Below are 24,749 nucleotides of genomic sequence, written 5' to 3'. Positions count from 1 at the left end.
ACTCTTGGTAGCACTGAGGATTTTGTTTTTTACATTTGCATTGTTCACAAGCAAAAGATAAGTTATATTTTTACTTTAACTTGTCTATTAGTGAGGTTGAACATGTTTTTCATATTAGCCTGCAATTGTTTCTTCTTCATTGAGGTAAAATTTATATACAGTGAAATGCATAGGTTTTTTTTTCCCCCACATCATGTGGTTTGCAAGATCTTAGTTCCCCAACCAAGGATCACACCTGGGTTCCTGGCAATAGAAGCACAGAATCCTAATCACCGGACCACTACCTGCACAGATCTTAAGTTTACAGTTTAGTGAGTTGTTAAACATACACACCCATCCCATCCCAAACAAGATCTAGAACATTTCTGTCACACCAGAAAGTTCTCTTGGGACCCCATCCAGTCAGTGTCCATCTAGTTGCTCTGACTGTATTATCTTGTCTTTTCTTGAATTTTGCATAGTGATGCCAGAGTATGAACTCTCTTGTTTTGTGTTTTTTTGTTTAACGTAACATTTTGGAGATTTATCCATGTTATTGTTTATAACATGAGTTCCTTCATTTTTATTGCTAAGCAGTATTCTGTGGTTAGGAGTGTATCACAATTTATTGATAGATTCTCCCCTTGATGAACAAATATTTGAGATACTTCCAGTTTTTTTTTTCTATTATGAATTAAGACGGTGGTAAAAATTCTAGTACAAGTATATTTGTAGACACATATTCTCATTCTCAGATTAATAACCTGTTAGTGGAATTGTTGAGTCATAGGGTAGAGGTATATTTAACTTTATATGAAAGTGTCAAGCAGTTCTTCAGAGTGGTTTGACCCCACTCACACTCCCACTCACAATAGTTCTGTTTGTTTCATATTATCAACATTTTGAGTTGTTGCTATTTAAAAGTTTAGCCATTCTTGTAGATGTGAAATGGTATATCATTGTGGTTTTAATTTGCATGTAGGTTGTTTAATTTCTTGAAAGAGAAAATGTTAGTTGCTCAGTTGTGTTTGACTCTGTGACTGTAGACTGTAGCCTGCCCGGCTCCTCTGTCCATGGATTCTCCAGGCAAGGATACTGGAGTGGGTAGCCATTTCCTTCTCTGGGGGATCTTCCTGACCCAGGGATCGAACCTGGGTCTTCCACATTGTGGGCAGATTCTTTACCATCTGAGCCACCAGGGAAACCCTGATAATTTCTTAATATCTGGTACTTTTCTCAATACCTGTTTTTCTTGATTTTTAATTTAAGTCTGTTATGGTCAGAGAACTATATGGTAAGATATTCTTATTTTGAAATTTGAGACTTGTTTTCCCTTTGTCTTTCATTGATTTCCTGTTGTATTTCATATGTATTTGAAAAGAATGTGTGTTCTGCACTTGTGTATAGCATGTTATACTTTAAGGTGGTTGATAGTGTTGTTCAAATATTCTATAACCTTATTAATCTTTTATATATTTGTTCTATCAATTACTAAGAAAAAGTAATTGATATCTTCAACTATGATTGTGGATTTGTCTCCCTTTTAGTTGTTTCTTTTTTTACTTCTAGGTTTTTGAAACGCTGTTATTAGGTGTGTACATATTTCATTTTAATTCCTCAAATGACTTCATAATTATACCCTTCTCTGTTACCTTTTTGAGGTTGCCCTGGGGATTAAAATGTGCATCCTTAAGTTATTGTGGTCTCTTTAGACTTAAGATTGTTACTAGTTTACATAAAACCTTGAAGCAGTATATTTTCATTTATGTCCCTACTCTTTGTGCTGCTGTGATTTATTTTATATTTACAGATATTAAAACCCCTGCAGTGCAATATTATTTTTTAGCGTAAGCAGTTAGTCTTTTAAGTAAGTTACAAGATGATGGGAAACATAATATTTTATACTTATCTGCTGGTTTACAATTTCCAGTGCCTATTATGCCTTTCTGTAGATTAAGTGTCTAAATGACATCCATTTGGCCTGAAGGATATATTTTGTTTTTTAAATTAATTAAGTCATTTTGGCTGTGTCAGGTCTTAGCTGTGGCACACAGGATCTCTCCGTGCAGTGCGTGGTTGTGGTGCAGGCTCCAGAGTGAGCAGGCTTCGGTAGTTGTAGCCTGTGGGCTCAGTAACTGCGGCACTTGGGCTTAGTTGCTCTGCAGCATGTGGGATCTTAGTTCCCCAGCCAGGGACCAGACCTGTGTCCCCTGCTTGCAAGGCAGATTCTTTATCATTGGGCCACCAGGAAAGTTCCCTGAAGGATATACTTTAGCATTGTTTGTAGTGCAGATCTACAGTGACAAATTCTCTGGTTTTGCTTATTTGAAAACATGTCGCCTTTCTGTTTGAAACATATTTTTGTCTTGAAGGATATTTTTGCTAGATATAGAATTGGCCGGGTTTCTTTTTTTTTTTTTCTTTCAGCACTTCAAATTGTCTCTGTCCTTCATTGTTTCTGGTGAGAAATCAGCCATCTTCATATCATTGTTCCCCTGTATATGATACACCAGTTTTTCCTCTGGCTATTTTCTAGACTCTTTATATTTGCTTTTTAGCAATGTAATTATGGTGTGGTCTTCTTTGTATTTATCTCATAGGTTTCTTATATATAATTATAAGACAACATATATAATATTCAGATCAGATCAGTCGCTCAGTCGTGTCCAACTCTTTGCGACCCCATGAATCGCAGCACGCCAGGCCTCCCTGTCCATCACCAACTCCCGGAGTTCACCCAGACTCACGTCCATCAAATCAGTGATGCCATCCAGCCATCTCATCCTCTGTCGTCCCCTTCTCCTCTTGCCCCCAATCCTTCCCAGCATCAGAGTCTTCTCCAATGAGTCAACTCTTCACATGAGGTGGCCAAAGTACTGGAGTTTCAGCTTTAGCATCATTCCTTCCAAAGAAATCCCAGGGCTGATCTCCTTCAGAATGGACTGGTTGGATCTCCTTGCAGTCCAAGGGACTCTCAAGAGTCTTCTCCAACACCACAGTTCAAAAGCATCAATTCTTCGGCACTCAGCCTTCTTCACAGTCCAACTCTCACATCCATACATGACCACAGGAAAAACCATAGCCTTGACTAGACGGACCTTTATTGGCAAAGTAATGTCTCTGCTTTTGAATATGCTATCTAGGTTGGTCATAACTTTCCTTCTAAGGAGTAAGCGTCTTTTAACTTCATGGCTGCAGTCACCATCTGCAGTGATTTTGGAGCCCCCCAAAATAAAGTCTGACACTGTTTCCACTGTTTCCCCATCTATTTGGCATGAAGTGATGGGACCAGATGCCATGATCTTCGTTTTCTGAATGTTGAGCTTTAAGCCAACTTTTTCACTCTCCACTTTCACTTTCATCAAGAGGCTTTTGAGTTCCTCTTCACTTTCTGCCATAAGGGTGGTGTCATCTGCGTATCCGAGGTTATTGATATTTCTCCCGGCAATCTTGATTCCGCTTGTGCTTCTTCCAGTCCAGCATTTCTCATGATGTACTCTGCATAGAAGTTAAATAAGCAGGGTGACAATATACAGCCTTGACGTACTCCTTTTCCTATTTGGAACCAGTCTGGTGTTCCATGTCCAGTTTTAACTGTTGCTTCCTGACCTGCATACAAATTTCTCAAGAGGCAGATCAGGTGGTCTGGTATTTCCATCTCTTTCAGAATTTTCCACAGTTTATTGTGATCCATGAAACATTATATGGTAATGTTTTTTGTAGGGGAGGGTGTTTGTGTTTTTATCAAATTTAGGACAAGTTATGCCATTATTTCATCAAAAGTTTTTATTCTGCCTCATTGTTTCTCTTTTACTTCTGGGTCTCTAAAGTATATGTGTATTAACTTGGTGTTTTCCCACAAGTTTCTGGGGGGTGCATTCTTTTTTTTTCTTAGTTCTTCAGATAGATAATTCTTATTGCTCTGTCTTTGAGTTCACTGACCTTTTCTTTTGACATCACCTATTTTACCCATCTTTTATTAGGCCCATTTAGATAATTTTAGATATTGTCATTTTTGACTGTAGAATTTACTTTTTTATAGTTTTCGTTTATTTACTGAGATTTCCCCTTGTGTGAATTCCGTAAGCCTTTTAACATATAATAACTGTCTTAAAGCCCTAGTTTGCTAATCACAACATATTGGTCATCTCAAGGTCTGTTTCTGTTGACTTCATATTCTCTTGACTCTGGATTACATTTTCCTCTTCTCATGTGTTGTAATTTCTTATTGTATTCTGGATATTGTAGATGATACAGTATGGGGATTTTTAATTTGTTTATCTTCCTCTGAAGAATATTAATTTTATCAAGTAGTTAAGTTACTTATGGAGGCTGGGGTTTGCACTTTATTAAGGTAGGTTTGTTTTGGTTTTGCCATTTGGTCTCAGGGTGAATCTTTAGTCCTGGGACATAGTCTTTACTCCTAAAATGTAGCTCTTAAGGTTTCAGTGGAAAGCCTGAGGTATTTTCCAAGCCCTTCTAAACTTGGTGGGGTTGAAATTCTAAATTCTGTCTGCCCTTTGGTGAGTATCACTGAATCCTCTTTTCAGCTTTTTAGCCTTCTAGCTGCTGCTTTATTCCAGATTTATTGACACCTCCCCAACACATTTGCAGTTCTGAGGTCTTAAAGAATTGAGAGGAACTTATATACAGGTTTGGGGATCCCCCTCCCTCTGGTTTTCTCCTTTCTAGGATATCCCTTTCAATATATAGCCATTCTGGCAGCCCTGGACTTCAATATCTGATACCATAAGTTGCCTTATGCTGCAGATTGCTGACTGCCCTCAAGTGGAAAAGCTGTTGAAACCAATGTGACCCAGTGTGGTTCCCTTCTATTGAGAATCCCCTCCATTTCCTGCCTGCTTTTCACCATTCACCAATGCCTTCAGATGGTTGCTATTTCATATTTTTTTGACACTTTATGATTGTTACCTGAAGGAAAGGTTAGTCTAATATAAGCTTCTCTCCTGTTGTTGGACTAAAATCTGTTGCTGGACTATGGACCAATACTGGGATTGATCCAAGCTAAATATCTATTAGCACTAAAATCTAGCATTCTTACTGGATTAATGGCCGGGTAAAATCGTAATTTCAGTTTTTAACCTATTCTTTCTCTAAGTTTGGCTGAACAGAATACTGAAATATCATATGACATGTAGTTGATGCTATTTTCTATGTTATTATCTACACAGAAAAAGCTGCATTCGTAGTTTAAGAGCCACAAAAGCACTTTTAACCACTCTGACTAGGTGCTTCAGGAACAGGTTGGAAAGATTCCGTGGGATCTAAAAGAGGAAGTGACTGTGACAGAATGTGTTGCTGGGAATTAATTCCCTGGTAACAGGGGTTAGGATTACATGCTTCCACTACAGGGGTCATGGGTTCAGTCCTTGGTTGGAAAACTCAGATCCCTCATGCCATGTAGTAATGTTCCTGGTACTTTGTTTTCCCAGTTAATGGAAATCTTTTTTTTTTTTCTTTTTTTTTGCCATGCTGTGCAGCTTGCTGGGATCTTAGTTCAATTCCCTGACCAGGGCTGGAACCCAGACTCACGGCAGTGAAAGGGCTGAGTCCTAACCACTGGATCACCAGGGAATTCCCTGTGGAAATCTAATTTTAATTTTAAAATATTTTATTTAAAATTATTTTATTTTTAATTTTTTGTTTAATTTTAAGCATTTAATGGAAATCTAATTTTTTAAAACCTTTTATTTTGTATTGGGGAATGGCTGATTAACAAACAATGTTGTGATAGTTTCAGGTGAACAGCGAAGGGACTCAGCCATACCTGTACATGCATCCATTCTCCCCCAGACTCTCCCCTCCCATCCAGGCTGCCACATAACACTAAGCAGAGTTCCCTGTGTTACATAGTAGGTCCTTTTTGGTTAATGGAAATCTGATTTGTAGTGCAACAGATAAACAGGAGAAAATAGTGTATCTACCACGGATCCAAACTCAGGAATAAATAGACATATGAGATATAAATGAATCCATGAGTGTAACTTCCCAGGCAGCTGCTTAGGGATATTAGAATCTAGGCACAGTCACGTCTCTTCTGTTTAATGAATTCTGACATAGCGAATCCACTTTCTCAGTGTCCTCTCTCCGGTTTTGCTCTCGGCTTGCGTCATAACTTTAGATAAGTCCCTTCTTTCTGAGTGTCAACTTCCTCAAAAAAGAGGAGTCCATGGGAATCCCCGGCAGTGCCAGTAGTTAGGACTCTGCTCTCACTGTGGAGGTCCCGGGTTCACTCCCTCGTAGGGGAACTAAAATCCCACAGTCTGGGAGGTGCAGTCAAAACAAAAAAGGAAAAAAAGAGTTCAGAATAGACAATATGTAAGGTCTTTTCCAGCTTTCAGCTTCTACAAGTCTATGGTCAGAAGGGAGGATTTCCCTTTGAATTTGAAGACAGTCCCTTGCATTAAATGGATTTTAACCTATTTAAATCGTAGTTTTAATTCTTCTGTGTACTTTTAAGGTTGCAATTGTGGCTCAGGACTTGGCAGCATTCCACGCTGCATCATCAGAAATGGGGCACCAGCAGCATAGCCATCACTTAGTAACCACAGAAACCAGACCTTTGACCTTAGTGGCAACGTCCAACGGCACCCAGATTGCAGTTCAGGTGAGTCCAGTGGCAGCCGTCCTGTCGGCAGCAGTGCTGTTCAGCCCTCAGCCTTGTCGCTGTGCTCTGATGCATGGCAGTCACAGAAGCAGGCCACGGATAATACGTAGTGCTTAGCTCCTTTAAGGAAACTGCCATGTTTGAAATAAACTCAAAGAGACTAAAACTTTGTTTGCTACTATCTTTGTGTGTTATAAGGGGATTTATAACAAGAAGTATAAAGCTCCTGGTATATACATCCCTGTGTGTACCTGACCAGCCATCTTTACTGTCAGAATAAAAGTTTAATTAGGCAGGATTCCATAAAGCATTTAAGAGTTATTCCTTGGAAATGAACCACCTGTAAACATAGACTCCCAAGTTAGTCCTCAAAAATGTCCCTGCACAAGAGCTGTATGTTATGGTGGGGAATGTCAGAAGACGATGAAGAATACAGTCTCTGGGAAGTCAGTGCATTCAGAGAATCTAGAATATGAGGTGTAGATTACCTTTCCTTGGGAAGTTTGTTTTGTTTTAACATATTTACTTGGAAAGGGTTAGAATGCACTCAGGAAAATGCCAGCTGTTGGTTTTAATTTAGTTTATGGGCATGAAGCTAAAGGCTCATGAAGCTGTCTATCTCCAACAGAAAAGATAAGCATCTTTTTGTTCCTTGCATATGTGAAGATTTATCAAAATCCTGTATAAAGAAACTGCATTATTCTCCCCAGCAGGAATTTTTGTTTTGTGGATGAGCATTAGTACTTTAACAAGCCCAGGTGTTAGAATTATAGAGAGAAATTTTACTTCTGGGATATTATATTTCTTTGGCATTATCTTGACTGTGGCTTTGTGTATATTCCTGTTTCAGCTTGGAGAACAGCCATCTCTGGAAGAAGCCATCAGAATAGCATCCAGGATCCAGCAAGGAGAAACGCCAGGGTTGGATGATTAATCCTCAGAACAATGGAGCAATAAAGCCAGAGAAGCCTTTCATCTTCAGGCAGCAGAGATCCATGAAGCCCGGGCCCAGGAAAATTAGAAATTTTCCATTCCTGAAACACTGTACACATTTTTATGCAAGAGTGGAGAACATTTTATTCTTGACACTTTTGTGTATATAACCCTTGGAATAGATTTCCCAAACTGATGTATTGTGTACAAGGAAGTATGAAATTAGGGCAATACAGTAATTTTTTATGTTACTCTTTTATCAGATTGCAAACTCCTAGAGTCTACGTGCAAGACCAGTGAAGTCTTACGGAGTCTTATGATGGATTTTTAACTTACTATGAAAAAAGTAAATAAATAAAGGCTGTATTGAAAATGTCAAAGGTTCTATACGTCAAACAATCATAATTCCAAAAGCCATCATGGATAGTAAAGGATGTAAAGCCTTCAGATATTTCCCTCAGCTAGTAGAGTGTCTGCAGTTTTTGTTCTACTGTATACTTGTCCATTTTTATTTGTATTAAATATCTCACGGTTTGAAGACTATTCATTACAGTTTTCCACCCCTGTTAAATACCAGCTCTGCAAGCTGAAGTGCTAATTATATTAGCATTACATTGGATTATGTATAAAATTACAAAGTTTTGTTATTTAAAATTAAAAAGTTAAATCCAGTACTTCGGTTTTGTTAAAGATGATTTCCTGAGTGTTCAGTTTTTTTGTTACTGTTTCTTAAAAATAACGAACTATCAAAGCTTGACCACAGGCTGGAGCCCGGGATAATAGTGCTGCAATTGGAAATGGCTTTACTCTGAAAATTAGGTTAGTGGGTTGGTGTAAATTATTTATTTTTGCTTATGTACTTTTGTTTTAAAGCTTATTTACCCTAAAGTTTGTTATTAATTTTGAATACAGCAATTTTTAAAATGTTACCTTTATATTTGTTTCATTAAATTGGTATGGGGTGGGGGGAAGAATTGTAGAAAACACCACTAATGTAATTGGTTAAAATACAATATATATATATTGAGAGTATATTATGTATCAAGCACAATAAGTACTTTTCCATACATATTTATCTGCTCATAACAGAAGTTTGTGAGATATATGAGATTTAATACCTCTGTACATGAGAAAGCTGAAGGTTCAAAGAAGTTGTGTCTGCCCAGAACTGTGGTGAGGCAAGGTAAGGGCTTGAGAAGCCAGACTGACTCCTACGTCCAGGGTGTTTTTTTTCACCACACCACAACCGCCTCCAGATTATGTATATGAGGTTTGGTGATTTCTTTATTAAAATTTCTGGTGGCATGCCGAATCTCAGTTCCCTAAACAGGGATCGAACCCATGCCCGCCGCAGTAGAAGGGCAGAGTCTTAACCACTGGACCTTCAGGGAAGTCCCAAGCTTTGGTGGGGATTTATGATTGCCCAGTGACCTGATAAGCACCTGAAAAACCATCTCTAATGTTAGAAATTCAGTGTAGGGGCCACCAAGTTCCAAAAAAGGAGGGGGGAGGGTGTGTGAGGGTTGTCCTGTAAGAATCACTTCTTTGCTGTTTTCACCATGCTTTGTTTGCCAGAGAGCTGAAACAGGGCTGTTTTTCATTTCAAGCTTTACAGTAAAAAGGAAAAAATGTTGTGCTGTTTTATTTAATATAAATGTTATCTTTGATCAGGTTCTTTGAAGTCTTGCTAAGAAGGGTCATGACTTAGTCATTTGAAATGGGAAACCCGGCAGGGTTGGGCAGGGCGGATTGGCTGCTTCCCTTCAAAGCTCTTCAAACATATATAACATTAGAAAGGTCTTAGTCACCCACAGTCTCAGTCTGCATTCTTGACAGAGACATTTAAGTACCCACAACTCCCAGCTGAGGCTCAGAAAGGGGTCAGCATGGGGCAGGGGCTGAGGTGGGGGTGGGATAGAGGAAGAACAGGATCTTGAACTGTGCTCCCGCCTTCCACTCTTCCTCTGGGGACTGGCTGCCAATCCAGAGCTGCTCTGCTGAACCCAGCTGGCTCTGCTGTGAACCAATACCCAAACCTCCCTTGGCTTTGCCTTTCACCTGCCTTTGTTTAGAATCGGTGTTCATCCCTCACCCCAGCTCCTCTGCCTGGTTTGGACAAAGCTGAGCTGGATGCTGCTGGTGGGCCTGATTGTCCCTCAGCTCAAAAGAAAAAGCCTTCCTAATAGCACCAGAGAAGAGGGCATGGGGTGTTGCTGGTTTGTCCCCTGACTTCCTGGGAAGGGAACTCAGGAGCATAGACAGTGTATTCCCCCAAGGGAAGACTCCAGCTGATGCACTGAGAGTTGTGAGTAAAGCTGGTGTGGGGTTTCTTCTTAGCCCGCGAAAGTTGAAGAGTCCCCCCAAGATACTTGATGAAACTAGAGAATATCTTTTTTTTTTCTTCCCTAGCTGCTCCACGAGTCTTGCAGAATCTTAGTTCTCCGACCGGGTATTGAACCCAGGGCCATGGCGTTGAAAGCACCAAGTACTACGCACTGGACCACCGGGGAACTCCCCCAGGGTACATCTTAGCAGATGTAGCTAGTTGGAGCATAACTCTCTGCAATATGATCCAGATGATGCTCAAGGCAAGCCTTTCAGTCCAAGAAACCCCGCCCCCACCTCCCACTCTATCCCAGACACAATTTGAAGCCACTACAAAGAGAAAGTACGTTGGGTACAGTCTGCACTCCAATTTAGGAAATAGAAGGATTTGGCTTCCTTAATCCTCTACAGGTGGCAGCTACCCAGAGGGCCACACTTCTCCCTGTGCCCGTGCACTGCACCCCCAGGTCATTAGAGGCAAACTAATAGCCAGTCTCACATCCTGCCCTCCTGTATGGCAGCCCTGGGACTAGGGAACTTGGGAAACCATGCACTCAGGGCTGACATGGGCTCGATTCCATGTCTCATCCCGAGGAATTTACATCCCAGTGTTTGCTGGCTCAGACAAGTTGTAGACCAGTCAAGCAACAGTGGGTGGGGAGTGGGAGGGTGAAAGGAAAGGGGCAGAGCTGGAGTCTGTTGTCAGAAAGAAAGGAAAGGGAACAGGAGGGACAGGAGGCAAGGCTGCCTCAGCCCCTCCAGTGTAAGCACTTCTACACTTAACTAGGTTTAAGTTAAGTGTAAACTTCCTTCAGGGATGAGGGGGTCTTTCGAAAAATACTCCTGCCAAAGACACTCTTTTCTTTGGCCTGAGGAACAGGGTGTGTGACTAGTACCGTTGAGGGCCCCGCACTTGGGGCTGAATGCACTGTGGTTGCAGTCTTAAAATTCATAATCATTTTATCTCTGATTTTGTGTCAAGGGAAGTCTCATGGAACCAACAATGGAGCAGGCAGGCACAGCGGTGGAAGGGGCGGGGGTCCCTGGAGTCTGACCTTACACAGTCACATTCCCTACGGCCGCCATGGATGGGTTCTCACTATCCCTCCCCTGCCTGGCAGGGGTCTGGTGCCAGTGCAGGAAGGTGGGTGTTGGGGGCATGGTGGTGGCCATCCCCACCTACTGAGCTCATCCCAGCTCTGAGTTCTAATGATGCTTGGCAGTAGCCTATGTGCTGTGGGCTGGGGTGGCAGGCCTGTGGGAAGGGGAAGCTGGCAGCTTTTAGGCCAAAGAGACCATCCCCTCAGGCACCCATGAGGTCCTATGCCCTGGAGGGCTCTTTCTCCAGGTTCTGTGCCAGGGGGATCCTCACCTCCTCCTTCCACTTTTCCAGACCTTAGCTCTTGTTTTTCTCTTCTAGCCAGCTCAAGGTAACCTCCTGGAATTACACAAAATTCAAGTTGTATAATTTCAGTGATTCAAAATACAAGCTAAATACTTAATTTAAAATTGGTATTGCATAAAATGAAAATGAAGAGTAAAATTGATGCTAAAAATTTAAGTCTTTAATTTTTCTTTACTTAGGATGACATTAAGTAGCAAATAAAACACACCATAACAAGTCATAAGAGAGTCTGTGAAAGAAGGAAAAAGTTTATGTATTATGTATCTGTGTGTAAGAGGTGGAGGCTGAAATATACATAATAGAAACCATTTTAAACATTTTTGAGTGTGCAGTTCATTAAGTACATTCACTCTCTTGTGTAAACATGACCACCATCTGCAAAACCTCATCTTCCAAAACTGAAATTGTACCCATTAAAAACTCCCCCTCCTCACTCCCTCCAGCCCCTGGCAACCACCATTCTTTCTCTTTCTACGACTCTAGCTAAACTTGGTACTTCACAGAAATGCAATCACATGCTATTCGTCCTTCTGTGTCTGGCTTTATGTATACCTTCGATAGGCCTTTTCCTCCTGCTTTTTGACGAAGAGTCCCCATTATTTTCTTTTTCTTTTTACACTAAGCCCTGCAGATTATGTAGCCTGCCCTGCCTAGGAAAGCTCTTCAGTTCTCTTTTTGCTGTCACACAGGAGGTGTGACTCGTGTTTGGGGAATATATCATATACTTCTACTTTTTAGGTTATGAGCTCCCATAGGGTAACTGGGAATTTCTACTTCCACAGAATTCTAGACACCCTGCAAAGTAGGTCACCTCTAGCTTCTAAACTCACCTGCCTTGAGAGACACAAAGAGTCCTCAATCCTTCATGCAGAAATTTCATGTTGCTTCTAGAACTTGGCTAAAATTGAAAGACAGAAGGCAAGTCTTGTGAGAATAAAGCATGCTCAAAAATCAGGATAATTGCATGAATAGTTAAGATGAAAATTAGCTGGCAAAAGCTTTTTCTTCTCACTTTTCTGCTTTTGAATGACAGAGAATAGGATTCTTGCTCTAATGTCAATCCTAAATTTCTCCTGGATTGCTTCCTTTCTGCAGTTTCCCTGGACACACAGGAGGCATCCAAAAAGAAGATAGAGCACCTTCACTAATCTGTCCAGAAGGCCATCTGTGTAAGGAAAGATGTGGAAACACAGTTCTAATCTGAGTTTCAGACTCAGTCCCAGAGCCCTCTAGATAAATTCTGCAATTTCAAGAAAAAAGGTAAAATCTCTGCTGCCACAAGGGAGTTGTCTTATCTTTTTAAATAGGGAACTTTTGCTCCAAGCAAGTGATGGCACTTTTGTGCTGATGAGGACGCTGGGAGGGCAGTAGGTCCAGATGGGAGCAGCTGTTATACTCACCAGACCTTTTACCCAGACAGAACTCATCAGCTAAGCGGTTTCCCCACTGCCTTGGAGCTTCTCTAACTAGTAAAGTAATGCTCAAAATTCCAAGCCAGGCTTCAGCAATACGTGAACCACGAACTTCCAGATGTTCAAGCTGGTTTTAGAAAAGGCAGAGGAACCAGAGATCAAATTGCCAACATCCACGGGATCATGGAAAAAGCAAGGGAGTTCCAGAAAAACATCTATTTCTGCTTTATTGACTATGCCAAAGCCTTTGACTGTGTGGATCACAATAAACTGTGGAAAATTCTGAAAGAGATGGAAATACCAGACCACCTGACGTGCCTCTTGAGAAACCTGTACGCAGATCAGGAAGCAACAGTTAGAACTGGACATGGAACACCAGACTGGTTCCAAATAGGAAAAGGAGTACATCAAGGCTGTATATTGTCGCCCTGCTTATTTAACTTCTATGCAGAATACATCATGAGAAACGCTGGACTGGAAGAAGCACAAGCTGGAATCAAGATTGCCAGGAGAAATATCAACAAACTCAGATATGCAGATGACACCACCCTTATGGCAGAAAAGTGAAGAGGAACTAAAAAGCCTCTTGATGAAAGTGAAAGAGTTGGCTTAAAGCTCAACATTCAGAAAATGAAGATCATGGCATCTGGTTCCATCACTTCATGGGAAATAGATGGGGAAACAGTGGAAACAGGTCAGACTTTATGTTTTTGGGCTCCAAAATCACTGCAGATGGTGACTGCAGCCATGAAATTAAAAGACGCTTACATCTGGGAAGGAAAGTTATGACCAACCTAGATAGCATATTCAAAAGCAGAGACATTACTTTGCCAACAAAGGTCCATCTAGTCAAGGCTATGGTTTTTCCAGCGGTCATGTATGGATGTGAGAGTTGGACTGTGAAGAACGCTGAGCACTGAAGAATTGATGCTTTTGAACTGTGGTGTTAGAGAAGACTCTTGAGAGTCCCTTGAACTGCAAGGAGATCCAACCAGTCCATTCTAAAGGAGATCAGTCCTGGGTCATTGGAAGGTTTGATGCTAAAGCTGAAACTCCAGTACTTTGGCCACCTCATGCGAAGAGTTGACTCATTGGAAAAGACTCTGATGCTGGGAGGGATTGGGGGCATGAGGAGAATGGGACGACAGAGGATGAGATGGCTGGATGGCATCACTAACTCGATGGACATGAGTTTGAGTAAACTCCGGGAGTTGGTGATGGACAGGGAGGCCTGGTGTGCTGCAATTCATGGGGTTGCAAAGAATCGGACAGAACTGATTGACTGAACTGAACTGAACTGAACATTCTGAAATTACTGAATATTCTTTGAAAGAAAAAATCAGGAACAACAGAAAAGTGGACCATATTTGGTGTGCAAAGGTGACCTTCACTATTGTGAAGCTGGTGAAATCTTGTGGGTGTATTAAAGTCAAAAAGAAAGCAATTAGCTAAGAGATGAAAGGCTGTAGTGAGCCTTGGGGTCAGCCACCAGCAGAAGGCACTAAGTAGGTTCAGGGAGCAATTGACAGCTACACACGGCTTCACAACTTCCTTCTGGAAGGAATCAACCGGCTGTGGCTGGATGAGATCAGTCTTTATTCTCAAAGGAAGTCATTTCATGCTAGGAGAAAACAGGGTTAGTGATAGGAAAAGAAGAACCCTGACTGCCTCCTCAGGTCATGGCGTTTGACATTAGGACAGGGGTCCCCAACTTCTGGGCTATGGACCACTATGTCCTTTCAGATCAGTGGTGGCATTAGATTAGAAATAAAGTGCACAATAAATGTAAGTCTCCTGAATCATCTAGAAACCACCCATACCCCACCCAGGTCTGTGGAAAAATTGTCTTCTGTGAAATTGGTCCCTGGTGCCAAAAATGTTGGGGACCACTGCATTAGAAGGAAATGCCCACACCAGACTTAGGAGACTAGCTTTGTCTCTTGGCTCAGTCTCACAATCACTTCTGGCTTTGTAACCAGTGTTGACCAAGGAAATACTTCTGAGCACATCTGAGATTTAGTCCTGATGCCAGTTGCAATTCTTGTGACTAGAAGGTGCTGAGGACTAAATATTGTTTTCAAGCCTGCAGTTACAGGGCAAATCTCTGCCAGGCCTACTGGGTCCCAAGTACTAGTCACTTACTCTACCAGTGTTCAACACTCCTCAGCCCAGTCCTAATTAATGTACGGGCAGGTTGTTGGCAGTATTTATTAGTGGCATCCTGCATCCCTGCATGGGCTTCCCTGGTGGCTCAGCAGTAAAGAATCTGCTTGCAGTGCTTGCTTCGGCAGCACATATACTAAAATTGGAATGATACAGAGAAAATTAGCATGGCCCCTGTGCAAGGATGACAAGAAAATTCGTGAAGAATTCCATATTTTTTCAGGATGTGGAACACATGTACACCCATGGCTGATTCATGTCAATGTATGGCAAAAACCACGACAATTTTGTAAAGTAATTAGCCTCCAATTAAAATAAATAAGCAAATTAAAAAAAAAAAAAGAATCTGCATGCAATACAGGAGGCCACTTGTAATGCAAGAGACGCAGATCCGATCTCTAGGTTGTGAAGATCCCCTAAAGAAGGAAATGGCTGTCCACTCCAGTATTCTTGCCTGGAGAATCCCATGGACAGAGAAGCCTGGTGGGCTACAGTTCATGGCGTTGCAAAGAGTCAGACACGACAGCAACTACACCACCACCACCACTATCACTCTGCAGTCTCGGGGTAAGGGCTACAGGGCCACTTTCCTCCATCTTCACGGAAAAAGCCGCTTGCTCACTCAAACGCAGACCCCAGTTCAGGGCCCCAGAGTCAACCATGACTGGATGCAACAGGGTGCTGAAGCTCCCACCCAACGTCCTTAGCAACCATTGGGATGAATGCCCTTTCCTGCCCTACCCTTGGATTTGAGTCTAACAAGTAGGCTCTGACTGGGGGCTTCCCTGATGGTCCAGTGGCTAAGACTTTGCAGGGGGCCTGGGTTCAATCCCTGATTAGGGAACTAGATCCCACATGCCATAAGTAAGAGTTCAAATGCTGCAACTAAAGATCTTGCATACCACCACTAAAAATATCCCACACTCTGCATAGACAAATAAAATAAACATACAGGCTCTAACCTTGTTGCCAGGGTTTGCAGATGCTACTACTCTGGAGATATTTTAAAAAGTGTTTTAAAAACAAAACAAAACCTGTTGCCTTTAACTACCTTCTTTGGCTATCTTTCTTCCTTTTTCTTCCTTACTGGGTATCAGAAGAAAAGGAGGAGCTTACTCATACTGTACGTGCAGTGACTAAGATTTACTCATTCAGAAGAAGAGCCTGTTTCTAGCTCCACCTCTGAAACTAGGAAGTTAGAACTTAGCACTCAATCCCTAGGAAAATTTTTCAAGCTTTCCTAAACGACCCTTCAATCAGTAACAAACCAAAACTAAATTATAAACTAGTTTTTAAGCATATAGCTGTGTGAATGTATGGTCTTCAACTGGATGTGAAAGTATGAATGATCCTCATAAATCTAAAGTTGAGCAAAAGAAGCTGGATGCAAGAGTATAGACCAAACTATTCTCTTTATTTGAAGTCAGGACACTGACTACCTCTGCTAGGGAGTGGGGCTGAGGATGAGAAGAGAGCCAAGAGGGGAGTTGAAGAGCCAGCTTCAGGGGCATGTGTATAGGGCCCTGTGCTTTGAAAGACCCCACAGTTGACTTCAAGCTCTGCGGTCACCATCTTAAAGTTCTTAATAAAACTGGAACATTGCATCTTCATTTCTCTTTGGGCCCTGTAAATTATATAACTGCTTCTGGGTATTGGTGATGTTTTCTTTATTTTTTTATAATTTTATGTGTTTATTTTATTTTAGCTATTTTTGGCTGCACTGTGTCTTCATCGCTGCGTAAGAGTTTTCTCTAGGCGCGGCAAGCAGGGGCTCCTCTCTGTTGCGGTGCACGGGCTTCTCACTGCAGTGGCGTCTCTTGTTGCGGAGCATAGGCTCTAGAGCCCAGCCTCAGTAGTTGTGGTGCACGAGCTTATTTGCTCCGTGTCATGTGGGATCTTCTTGGACCAAGGATTGAACCCTTGTTCCCTGCATTGCAAGGTGGATTCATGACCTTACACACTTTTATTGCTAAATAAGAAAAAATAAAATTTCATTAACAAAGCAGATGACATAGGAAATTAGAAGAGGAAAAAAGTCACAGCAAAGCAAAATTTAAAGCAAAAGGAAGAAATTAATAAAGATAAAAGCAAAATGAATTATTTCAATAGCAGAAAAGCAATTGATTGATAAATCTAAAATCTAGTTCTTTGAGGTTGCTGCTGCTGCTGCTAAGTCACTTTAGTCGTGTCCGACTCTGTACGACCCCATAGACGTCAGCCCACCAGGCTCCCCCGCCCCTGGGATTCTCCAGGCAAGAACACTGGAGTGGGCCGCCATTTCCTTCTCCAATGCAGGAAAGTGAAAAGTGAAAGTGAAGTCGCTCAGTCGTGTCTCTTAGCGACCCCATGGATTGCAGCCCACCAGGCTCCTCCATCCATGGGATTCTCCAGGCAAGAGTACTGGAGTGGGGTGCCATTGCCTTCTCCAAGGTTGGAGGAAAGCAAACAATAAAACTGATAAACCACTAGCTAACGTGATGAAAAAAGACTAAATAGGGAATTCCCTGGTGGTCCAGTGGTTAGGACTCTGTGCTTTCACTGTCAAGGGCCCAGGTTCAATTCCTGGTTGGGGAGCTAAGATTCTACAAGCCTTGTGGCGCAGCCAAAAAAAACACGACAAAACATAAATATACAAATTAGGGAAGAGAAAGGGCTTATAAGCATGGGTAAGAGGAAATAAGGAGAAATACAAGTGAAAACTTGGCCCTATTACAATTTAAAATCTGAAAGAAATGGATAATACTCAAGGAAATATAAATTACCAACAGGGACTCAGAGACGGTAGAAAATCTAAATACACAAATAACCATGGACAGAAGCTGTCAAAAGCTATACCTCAAAGAAAAAGTGCTGAACCCAGACACATTAATGAGCAACTTCTTTCAAATTTTCACAGAATCAACCATTCTTATACCATTAAAGCTGTTCGAAAGCAGAGAAAGAAGCAAACATTCCACTATTTTGTGAAGCCAAAATCTTATCGAGATTGTACGACAGAAAAACTATGGCTCAGTTCCATTTATAAATACAGATGCAAAATGCCTAAATGAACATAATTTTGCAGTATACTTTGAAAGCAGCTTGACTATAGTTTATTTCAGGAAGGATAGAGTGGCATAATAGAAGGAAATCCATTAATTTAATTCACCACATACATAATTAAAAACAGAAAAAAAGACTAATTAAGAGAAATGCTAAAAAGGGGGTATAATGGAATATTCATTCCTCAAATATTCTGATGAAAGAATACTTCTCTAATATGGTAGATATAAATCAAGTCCACACGTACATATATACACATCTTATCACCCAATATTATTCAGTTCAGTTCAGTCACTCAGTCATGTCTGACTCTTTGTGATCCCATAGACTGCAGCACACCAGGCCTCCCTGTCCATCACCAACTCCCAGAGTTTACTCAAACTCATGTCCATTGAGTCAGTGATGCCATCCAACCATCTCATCCTTTGTCATCCCCTTCTCCTCCTGCCTTCAATCTTTCCCAGCATCAGGGTCTTTTCAAATCAGTCAGCTCTTCGCATCAGGTGGCCAAAGTATTGGAGTTTCAGCTTCAACATCAGTCCTTCCAATGAACACTCAGGACTGATCTCCTTTAGAATGGACTGGTTGGATCTCCCTTACAGTCCAAGGGACTCTCAAGAGTCTTCTCCAACACCACAGTTCAAAAGCATCAAATCTTCGGTGCTCAGCTTTCTTTACAGTCCAACTCTCACATCCATACATGACTACTGGAAAAACCATAGCCTTGACTAAATGGACCTTTGTTGGCAAAGTAATGTCTCTGCTTTTTAATATGCTGTCTAGTTTGGTTATAACTTTCCTTCCAAAGAGTAAGCATCTTTTAATTCCATGGCTGCAGTCACCAATGTGGTCCACTGGAGAAGGGAATGTCAAAGCACTTCGGTATGCTTGCTTTGAGAACCCCATGAACAGTATGAAAAGGCAAAAAGATAGGACACTGAAAGATGAACTCCCAGGTCAGTAGGTGCCCAATATGCTACTGGAGATCAGTGGAGAAATTATTCCAGAAACAATGAACAGACGGAGCCAAAGCAAAAACAACACCCAGTTGTGGATGTGACTGGTAATGGAAGCAAGATCCGATGCTGTAAAAAGCAATATTGCATAGGAACCTGGAGTGTTAGATCCATGAATCAAGGCAAATTGGAAATATTATTCTTAATAGCCCCATTAAAGTCAGGAGCAAGACAGGGATACTCTCTACCTCTCCTAATAATTAGCACCATACTCTAACTGAGCTAACAAGCCAGTGAACACTGCAACCCACTCCAGTGTTCTCGCCTGGAGAATCCCATGGACGGGGGAGCCTGGTGGGCTGCCGTCTCTGGGGTCGCACAGAGTCGGACACGACTGAAGCGACTTAGCAGCAGCAGCAGCAGCCTGTTACTTAATACTGTCCTGGAAGTGCTAGTTAATGGAATTAGAAAAAAAAAAAAAATACCAGCAAGAAGGACAGAATGATCAAATACATGATTGTCTACCTAGAAATCCAAAACAATCAACTGAAAAATTGTTAGAAGTAATATAGAAGCATAGAACATCAGTTCAGTTCAGTCGCTCAGTCATGTCCGACTCTTGGTGACCCTATGAACCGCAGCACGCCAGGCCTCCCTGTCCATCACCAACTCCCAGAGTCCACCCAAACCCATGTCCATTGAGTAACTGAGGCCATCCAACCATCTCATCCTCTGTTGTCCCTTTCTCCTTCTGCCCTCAATCTTTCCCAGCATCAGGGTCTTTTCAAATGAGTCAGTTCTTCGCATCAGGTGGCCAAAGTATTCAAGTTTCAGCTTCAACATCAGTCCTTCCAATGAACACCCAGGACTGATCTGCTTTAGGATGGACTGGTTGGATCTCCTTGCAGTCCAAGGGACTCTCAAGAGTCTTCTCCAACACCACAGTTCAAAAGCATCAATTCTTCGGCACTCAGCTTTCTTTATCCAACTCTCACATCCATACATGACCACTGGAAAAACCATAGCCTTGACTAGACGGACCTTTGTGGACAAAGTAATGTATCTGCTTTTTAATATGCTGTCTAGGTTGGTCATAACTTTCCTTCCAAGGAGTAAGTGTCTTTTAATTCCATGGCTGCAGTTACCATCTTCAGCGACTTTGGAGCCCAAAAAAATAAACTCAGCCACTGTTACCACTGTTTCCCCATCTATTTGGCATGAAGTGATGGGACGAGATGCCATGATCTTAGTTTTCTGAATGTTGAGCTTTTTTTTTTTAATTTAATTTTTTAACTTTACAATATTGTATTGGTTTTGCCATATATCAACATGAATCCACCACAGGTATACACGTGTTCCCCATCCTGAACCCTCCTCCCTCCTCCCTCCCTATACCATCCCTCTGGGTCGTCCCAGTGCACCAGTCCCAAGCATCCAGTATCCGCATTGAACCTGGACTGGCGACTTGTTTCATATATGATATTATACATGTTTCAATGCCATTCTCCCAAATCATCCCACCCTCTCCCTCTCCCACAGAGTCCAAAAGACTGTTCTATACATCAGTGTCTCTTTTGCTGTCTCGTATACAGGGTTATTGTTACCATCTTTCTAAATTCCATATATATGCGTTAGTATACTGTATTGGTGTTTTTCTTTCTGGCTTACTTCACTCTGTATAATAGGCTCCAGTTTCATCCACCTCATTAGAACTGATTCAAATGTATTCTGAATGTTGAGCTTTAAGCCAACTTTTTCACTCTCCTCTTTCACTTTCATCAAGAGGTTCTTTAGTTCTTCTTCACTTGCTGCCATAAGTGTGGTATCATCTGCATATCTGAGGTTATTGATATTTCTCCCGGCAATCTTGATTCCAGCTTGTGCTTCCTCCAGCCCAGCGTTTCTCATGATGTACTCTGTATATAAGTTAAATAAGCAGGGTGACAATATACAGCCTTGACGTACTCCTTTTCCTATTTGGAACCAGTCTGTTATTCCATGTCCAGTTCCAACTGTTGCTTCTTGACCTGCATATAGGTTTCTCAAGAGGCAGGTCAGGTGGTCTGGTATTCCCATCTCTTTCAGAGAAAGAGAAAGCCTTCCTCAGCGATCAGTGCAAAGAAATAGAGGAAAACAATAGAATGGGAAAGACTACAGAGCTCTTCAAGAAAATTAGAAATACCAAGGGAATATTTCATGCAAAGATGGGCTCAATAAAGGACAGAAATGGTATGGACCTAACAGAAGCAGAAGATATTAAGAAGAGGTAGCAAGAATACACAGAACTGTACAAAAAAAATCTTCATGATCCAGATAATCACAGTGGTGTGATCACTCACAGTCACCTAGAGCCAGACATCTTGGAATGTGAAGTCAAGTGGGCCTTAGGAAGCATCACTACGAACAAAGCTAGTGGAGATGATGGGATTCCAGTTGAGCTATTTCAAATCCTGAAAGATGATGCTGTGAAAGTGTTGCACTCAATATGCCAGCAAATTTGGAAAACTCAGCAATGGCCACAGGACTGGAAAAGCATAGAACATAGTTTGTGTATTTATTTCATCCTTGCCATATTTCTGTGCTCTTGTTGTTTCTAACTACTGGTTGATAAACATACAGACAGACACACAGAGCCCTGGAAAGTTAGCACAGCTTAGTCGTGGTGGGTGGGAGTGGGGACAGGCATCAAACACAAGACTTGGCTGCTTCAGAAATCTTGGACGGCAAACCTGCTTTGTCTGCAAAACGGGTGATCTAGTCAGAAGTGGCAGGAGCATGTGTGAGCTATCCTATGCCCCAAACTGAGTTTCTGGATCAGTTAAATTCTGCAGCTGGTTACTAGGGACAAAGTCTTTTATTCTGCACTTAGAAGTGAGCCTGTAATAAATCAAGAGCGATCCTGGAAGCCCCTTCCTTATCAGCACTCACCATGGACGACAGGCAGAACACAGAGCTGCTTGTCTGAGAGCAGCCGGAAGACCAGTCCAAATGAAATAACCAGGCTGAGAGAACCGGAGCACACGCTCCTATCCCAAGAGCAAAGCCAGAGAAGGGAGACAGGGAGGCAGTGACACGAAAAAATGGAAGGAGGGCTGGGGCATCAGTGACCAGAAAGAGTGGAGAGCTACAGGATGTCAGAAAAAGCAGAGTATGGTTCTCCAGGACCTCTGCCATATTCCACTTGCCCCATCCTGTTTTAGAGCAATGTTACAGCTTCTCTCTTGTCTCTCTCTTTAGTTGGTACCCAGGCATTTTGGAAGTGAGATTTTTTTGATAAATTTGTATATTTCTCCGTATGGTTAATATATTTACTGTAGGCTAATTTTTTTTAATAGAATCATTATATAGTTTTGCAACCTTTTTAAAAATTATATCTTAGATATCTTTTCATTTTGTATGTATAGCTCTATCTCATCATTTGGCAAACTGTGGTTACTTAATATTTAATGGACATTCAGGTGGCTTCCAATTTTTGGTATTATATGCCATACCTAGAACACAATTCTCTAGATCTCCATTTGGCTTATTCCCTCACTTAATTCAGACTCCTGCTCAAATGTCACTTCCCGAAAGGCCTTCCTAGATCACCCTATTAAAATAGCACCTCCCCCCAACCCTCTGGGGCTTCCCTGGTGACTCAGAGGGTAAAGAATCTACCTGCAATGCTGGAGACCCGGGTTCGGAGCCTGGCGGGCTATAGTCCATGGGGTCGCAAAAGAGTTGGACACAACTTAGCGACTAAACAACAAACATTCTTTTACATATTTTTGCAGACCTGTACCCATGGACGGAGGAGCCTGGTGGGCTGCCGTCTATGGGGTCGCACAGAGTCAGACACGACTGAAGCGACCTAGCAGCAGCAGCAGCAGCAGTAGCAGCAGAAAGGTTTAGTAGCATTGCTGAGTCAAAGATGATCAATATTTAAAATGCAGAAGAAACAGTCAAAATGATCTTTTAAAATGGTACCAATTTATACCCACCCCCATAGTGGACAGGAATGCGTTTCTCTAAACCCTTAGCAACACACCATAGTATTAATCTTCGCAATTTTTCCTCTTGATTTTAGAATTTAAAATACATGTGGGTTTTATAACAAAAAGGCAGAGGTGCCAAGTATGACTGTCTTTGACACCCATGACCCTCCACTGCGTCCTGCTACCCAAACTCTATCAGCACACTGCCCATGGTGGGGTCCTGTGACCCTGTCTTCAGCAAGTCTCCCAGTGAGTTCTCACCCTCACCTTACCCAGTCCAGCTTGTTTGAAGTTTCTAGTGAAGGAGTGCAGCTATTCCAATACCCTTTTTGACGAGCTTGAGCTTGCAGCTTGAGGAGGGACACACGTGAAGGGGTGATGCAGGAAGGGGACACTGGTCTAGCCAGCCAGATCAGCTGAGTCAACCCTGGTGATTAATAGGGTGATAGATGTCACAGCCAGATCGCCCTCACACGCGAAAGAGCGAGTCTTGAAGTCAGTAGTGACACAGTCTCAGTGATACCAGCTGTATGACTATGTGATACAGGCATTTAACCTAGTTGGGTTTCATTTTCTTTCATTTTTTTCATTTGTAAAAACATGAATTAAAATACCTCTCTCGGAGCATTCCTATAAAGATTAGATAAATATGGAAAGCATCTGGCTTAGTGCGTGCCATATATAGCCAGCACTCTAGCCTTCCCAGCTCCTTCCAAAGCACCCCAGCTTTTTTGTGGCCCTTAGGATATTTCTCATACCCTGACTCGTATAAAGGTAAGGGGCAGTAGGTAGGATATAGATCATGCTTGAACATGGCACACACCCAATAGAAGATGCCAGGTAGAGTTGATTTCTGCATTCAGGAACTAATTCACCCTCATGGGTATTTTTTTTCCATGTACATATTTATGCCCACCAATCAGCTGATCGTACCTAGTACTACTGGGTACTCTCCACCCAGTTAGCTACTGGATAAGCTCATCTCTCAATCCAGTCTGAGCTGGATTTTTACAGAACTTTAAAACTGACTCACCACTGAATCATCAAAACATAGCAATACCCAAACACACCCCTGTTGCCACACAAAAGACCAGCAAGGGGTGTCTGCCTCATCTCCTTTCCCTGTCCTACTGAGACAGGGCCCTTGTTTCACTGGAGACGTGTCATCACATCTTTTGTGCTGCAGTAATCTGGACAAAGCTGGTTCAGCTAATCACAGTGTGGCCGCAGAGACTGGCGGTCCTGTAGTCCTCCAGATCATTTCCTGTGTGTGTCACTAACCCAGGAGGAGAGGCAATCAATCAATTACCCCACTGTGTATTTAGCACTGCTGTTCTGTTGGTCACTCGCTCATGACTCCTCCTGTTTATAAATAGATTCCTGTGACGTGACCTTTTCAGTTACTGAAACTCATTAAGAATTTAGAGAAAAGCAGCTCTTTGCAAGTATTAACAATACTGGAGAAAATGGGACTACTTAGTTCCATTCCTCTAAAAAGGAATTTTAAAATAGCAAATAGGAAGCATGATGTTTTGGCTGCCTCACAGAGCTATAATTTTAAATGTTGGTTGAGAACTCCTCTTTTATCTAGGAATGATATGTCCAGTGGCCAGTATTGTCTCTTGGGAAAAGTCTTAAAGTTAGTATTATTGCCACATGCCTTACTGAGTGCAGTGGACTATCAAGTCTTTGAAGATTAGAGGGGCTATGTAAAGGCTTAGATAACTGGGAGTAGGCCTGAAGGCTTCTTTCACTAACAAGACTGGTTATAGCAGAGGTTTTGTGTATGTACACACACAATTGTTTTTTTCCCTTTTTGTTTTGGCCGTGCTGCAAGGCATGTGGGATTTTAGTTCCCTGGTCAAGGACTGTGCCTCCTGTAGTGGAAGCTTGGAGTCTTAACCACTGGACCACCAGGGAATTCCCCAGATA

The 24,749-nt window shown here is 41.9% G+C and overlaps 1 protein-coding gene, 1 long non-coding RNA gene and 2 other non-coding genes across 10 annotated transcripts in view; 3 read left to right on the top strand and 1 right to left on the bottom strand.

Moving 5' to 3' along the window:
* The window catches only part of ZNF143 (zinc finger protein 143), a 66,302-nt gene extending 57,835 nt beyond the window's left edge, over positions 1 to 8,467 (top strand). For all 6 annotated transcript variants that reach the window (XM_055548673.1, XM_055548675.1, XM_055548670.1 and 3 more), the window contains 2 exons: positions 6,461 to 6,607; positions 7,458 to 8,467. In XM_055548673.1, the coding sequence (XP_055404648.1) occupies positions 6,461 to 6,607; positions 7,458 to 7,541 (231 nt within the window). In that variant the 3' untranslated portion in view covers positions 7,542 to 8,467. The remainder of the gene's footprint in view (positions 1 to 6,460; positions 6,608 to 7,457) is intronic.
* Positions 8,468 to 14,957: 6,490 nt separating this feature from the next.
* On the top strand, positions 14,958 to 15,064 carry LOC129629378 (U6 spliceosomal RNA). Its single transcript, XR_008703211.1, has one exon. It is a non-coding gene; the product is annotated as a U6 spliceosomal RNA (small nuclear RNA).
* A 1,095-nt stretch (positions 15,065 to 16,159) lies between these two features.
* LOC129628968 (uncharacterized) overlaps positions 16,160 to 24,749 on the bottom strand; it is a 14,309-nt gene continuing 5,719 nt past the window's right edge. Inside the window, exons 2-3 of one of the 2 annotated variants that reach the window (XR_008703027.1) lie at positions 23,085 to 23,244; positions 16,160 to 16,814 (exon numbers count right to left, since the gene is read on the bottom strand). This is a non-coding gene — a long non-coding RNA (uncharacterized LOC129628968). The remainder of the gene's footprint in view (positions 16,815 to 23,084; positions 23,245 to 24,749) is intronic. The other variant, XR_008703026.1, reaches the window with a different exon arrangement.
* Positions 17,347 to 17,419, top strand: TRNAE-UUC (transfer RNA glutamic acid (anticodon UUC)). Its single transcript has one exon. It is a non-coding gene; the product is annotated as a tRNA-Glu (tRNA).

This window comes from Bubalus kerabau, chromosome 15 (assembly GCF_029407905.1).
Source record: "Bubalus kerabau isolate K-KA32 ecotype Philippines breed swamp buffalo chromosome 15, PCC_UOA_SB_1v2, whole genome shotgun sequence".
Classification (NCBI taxonomy): domain Eukaryota; kingdom Metazoa; phylum Chordata; class Mammalia; order Artiodactyla; family Bovidae; genus Bubalus; species Bubalus kerabau.
The sequence above is the reverse complement of the archived record's forward strand: the minus strand, read 5'-3'. Positions and strand labels throughout refer to the sequence as shown.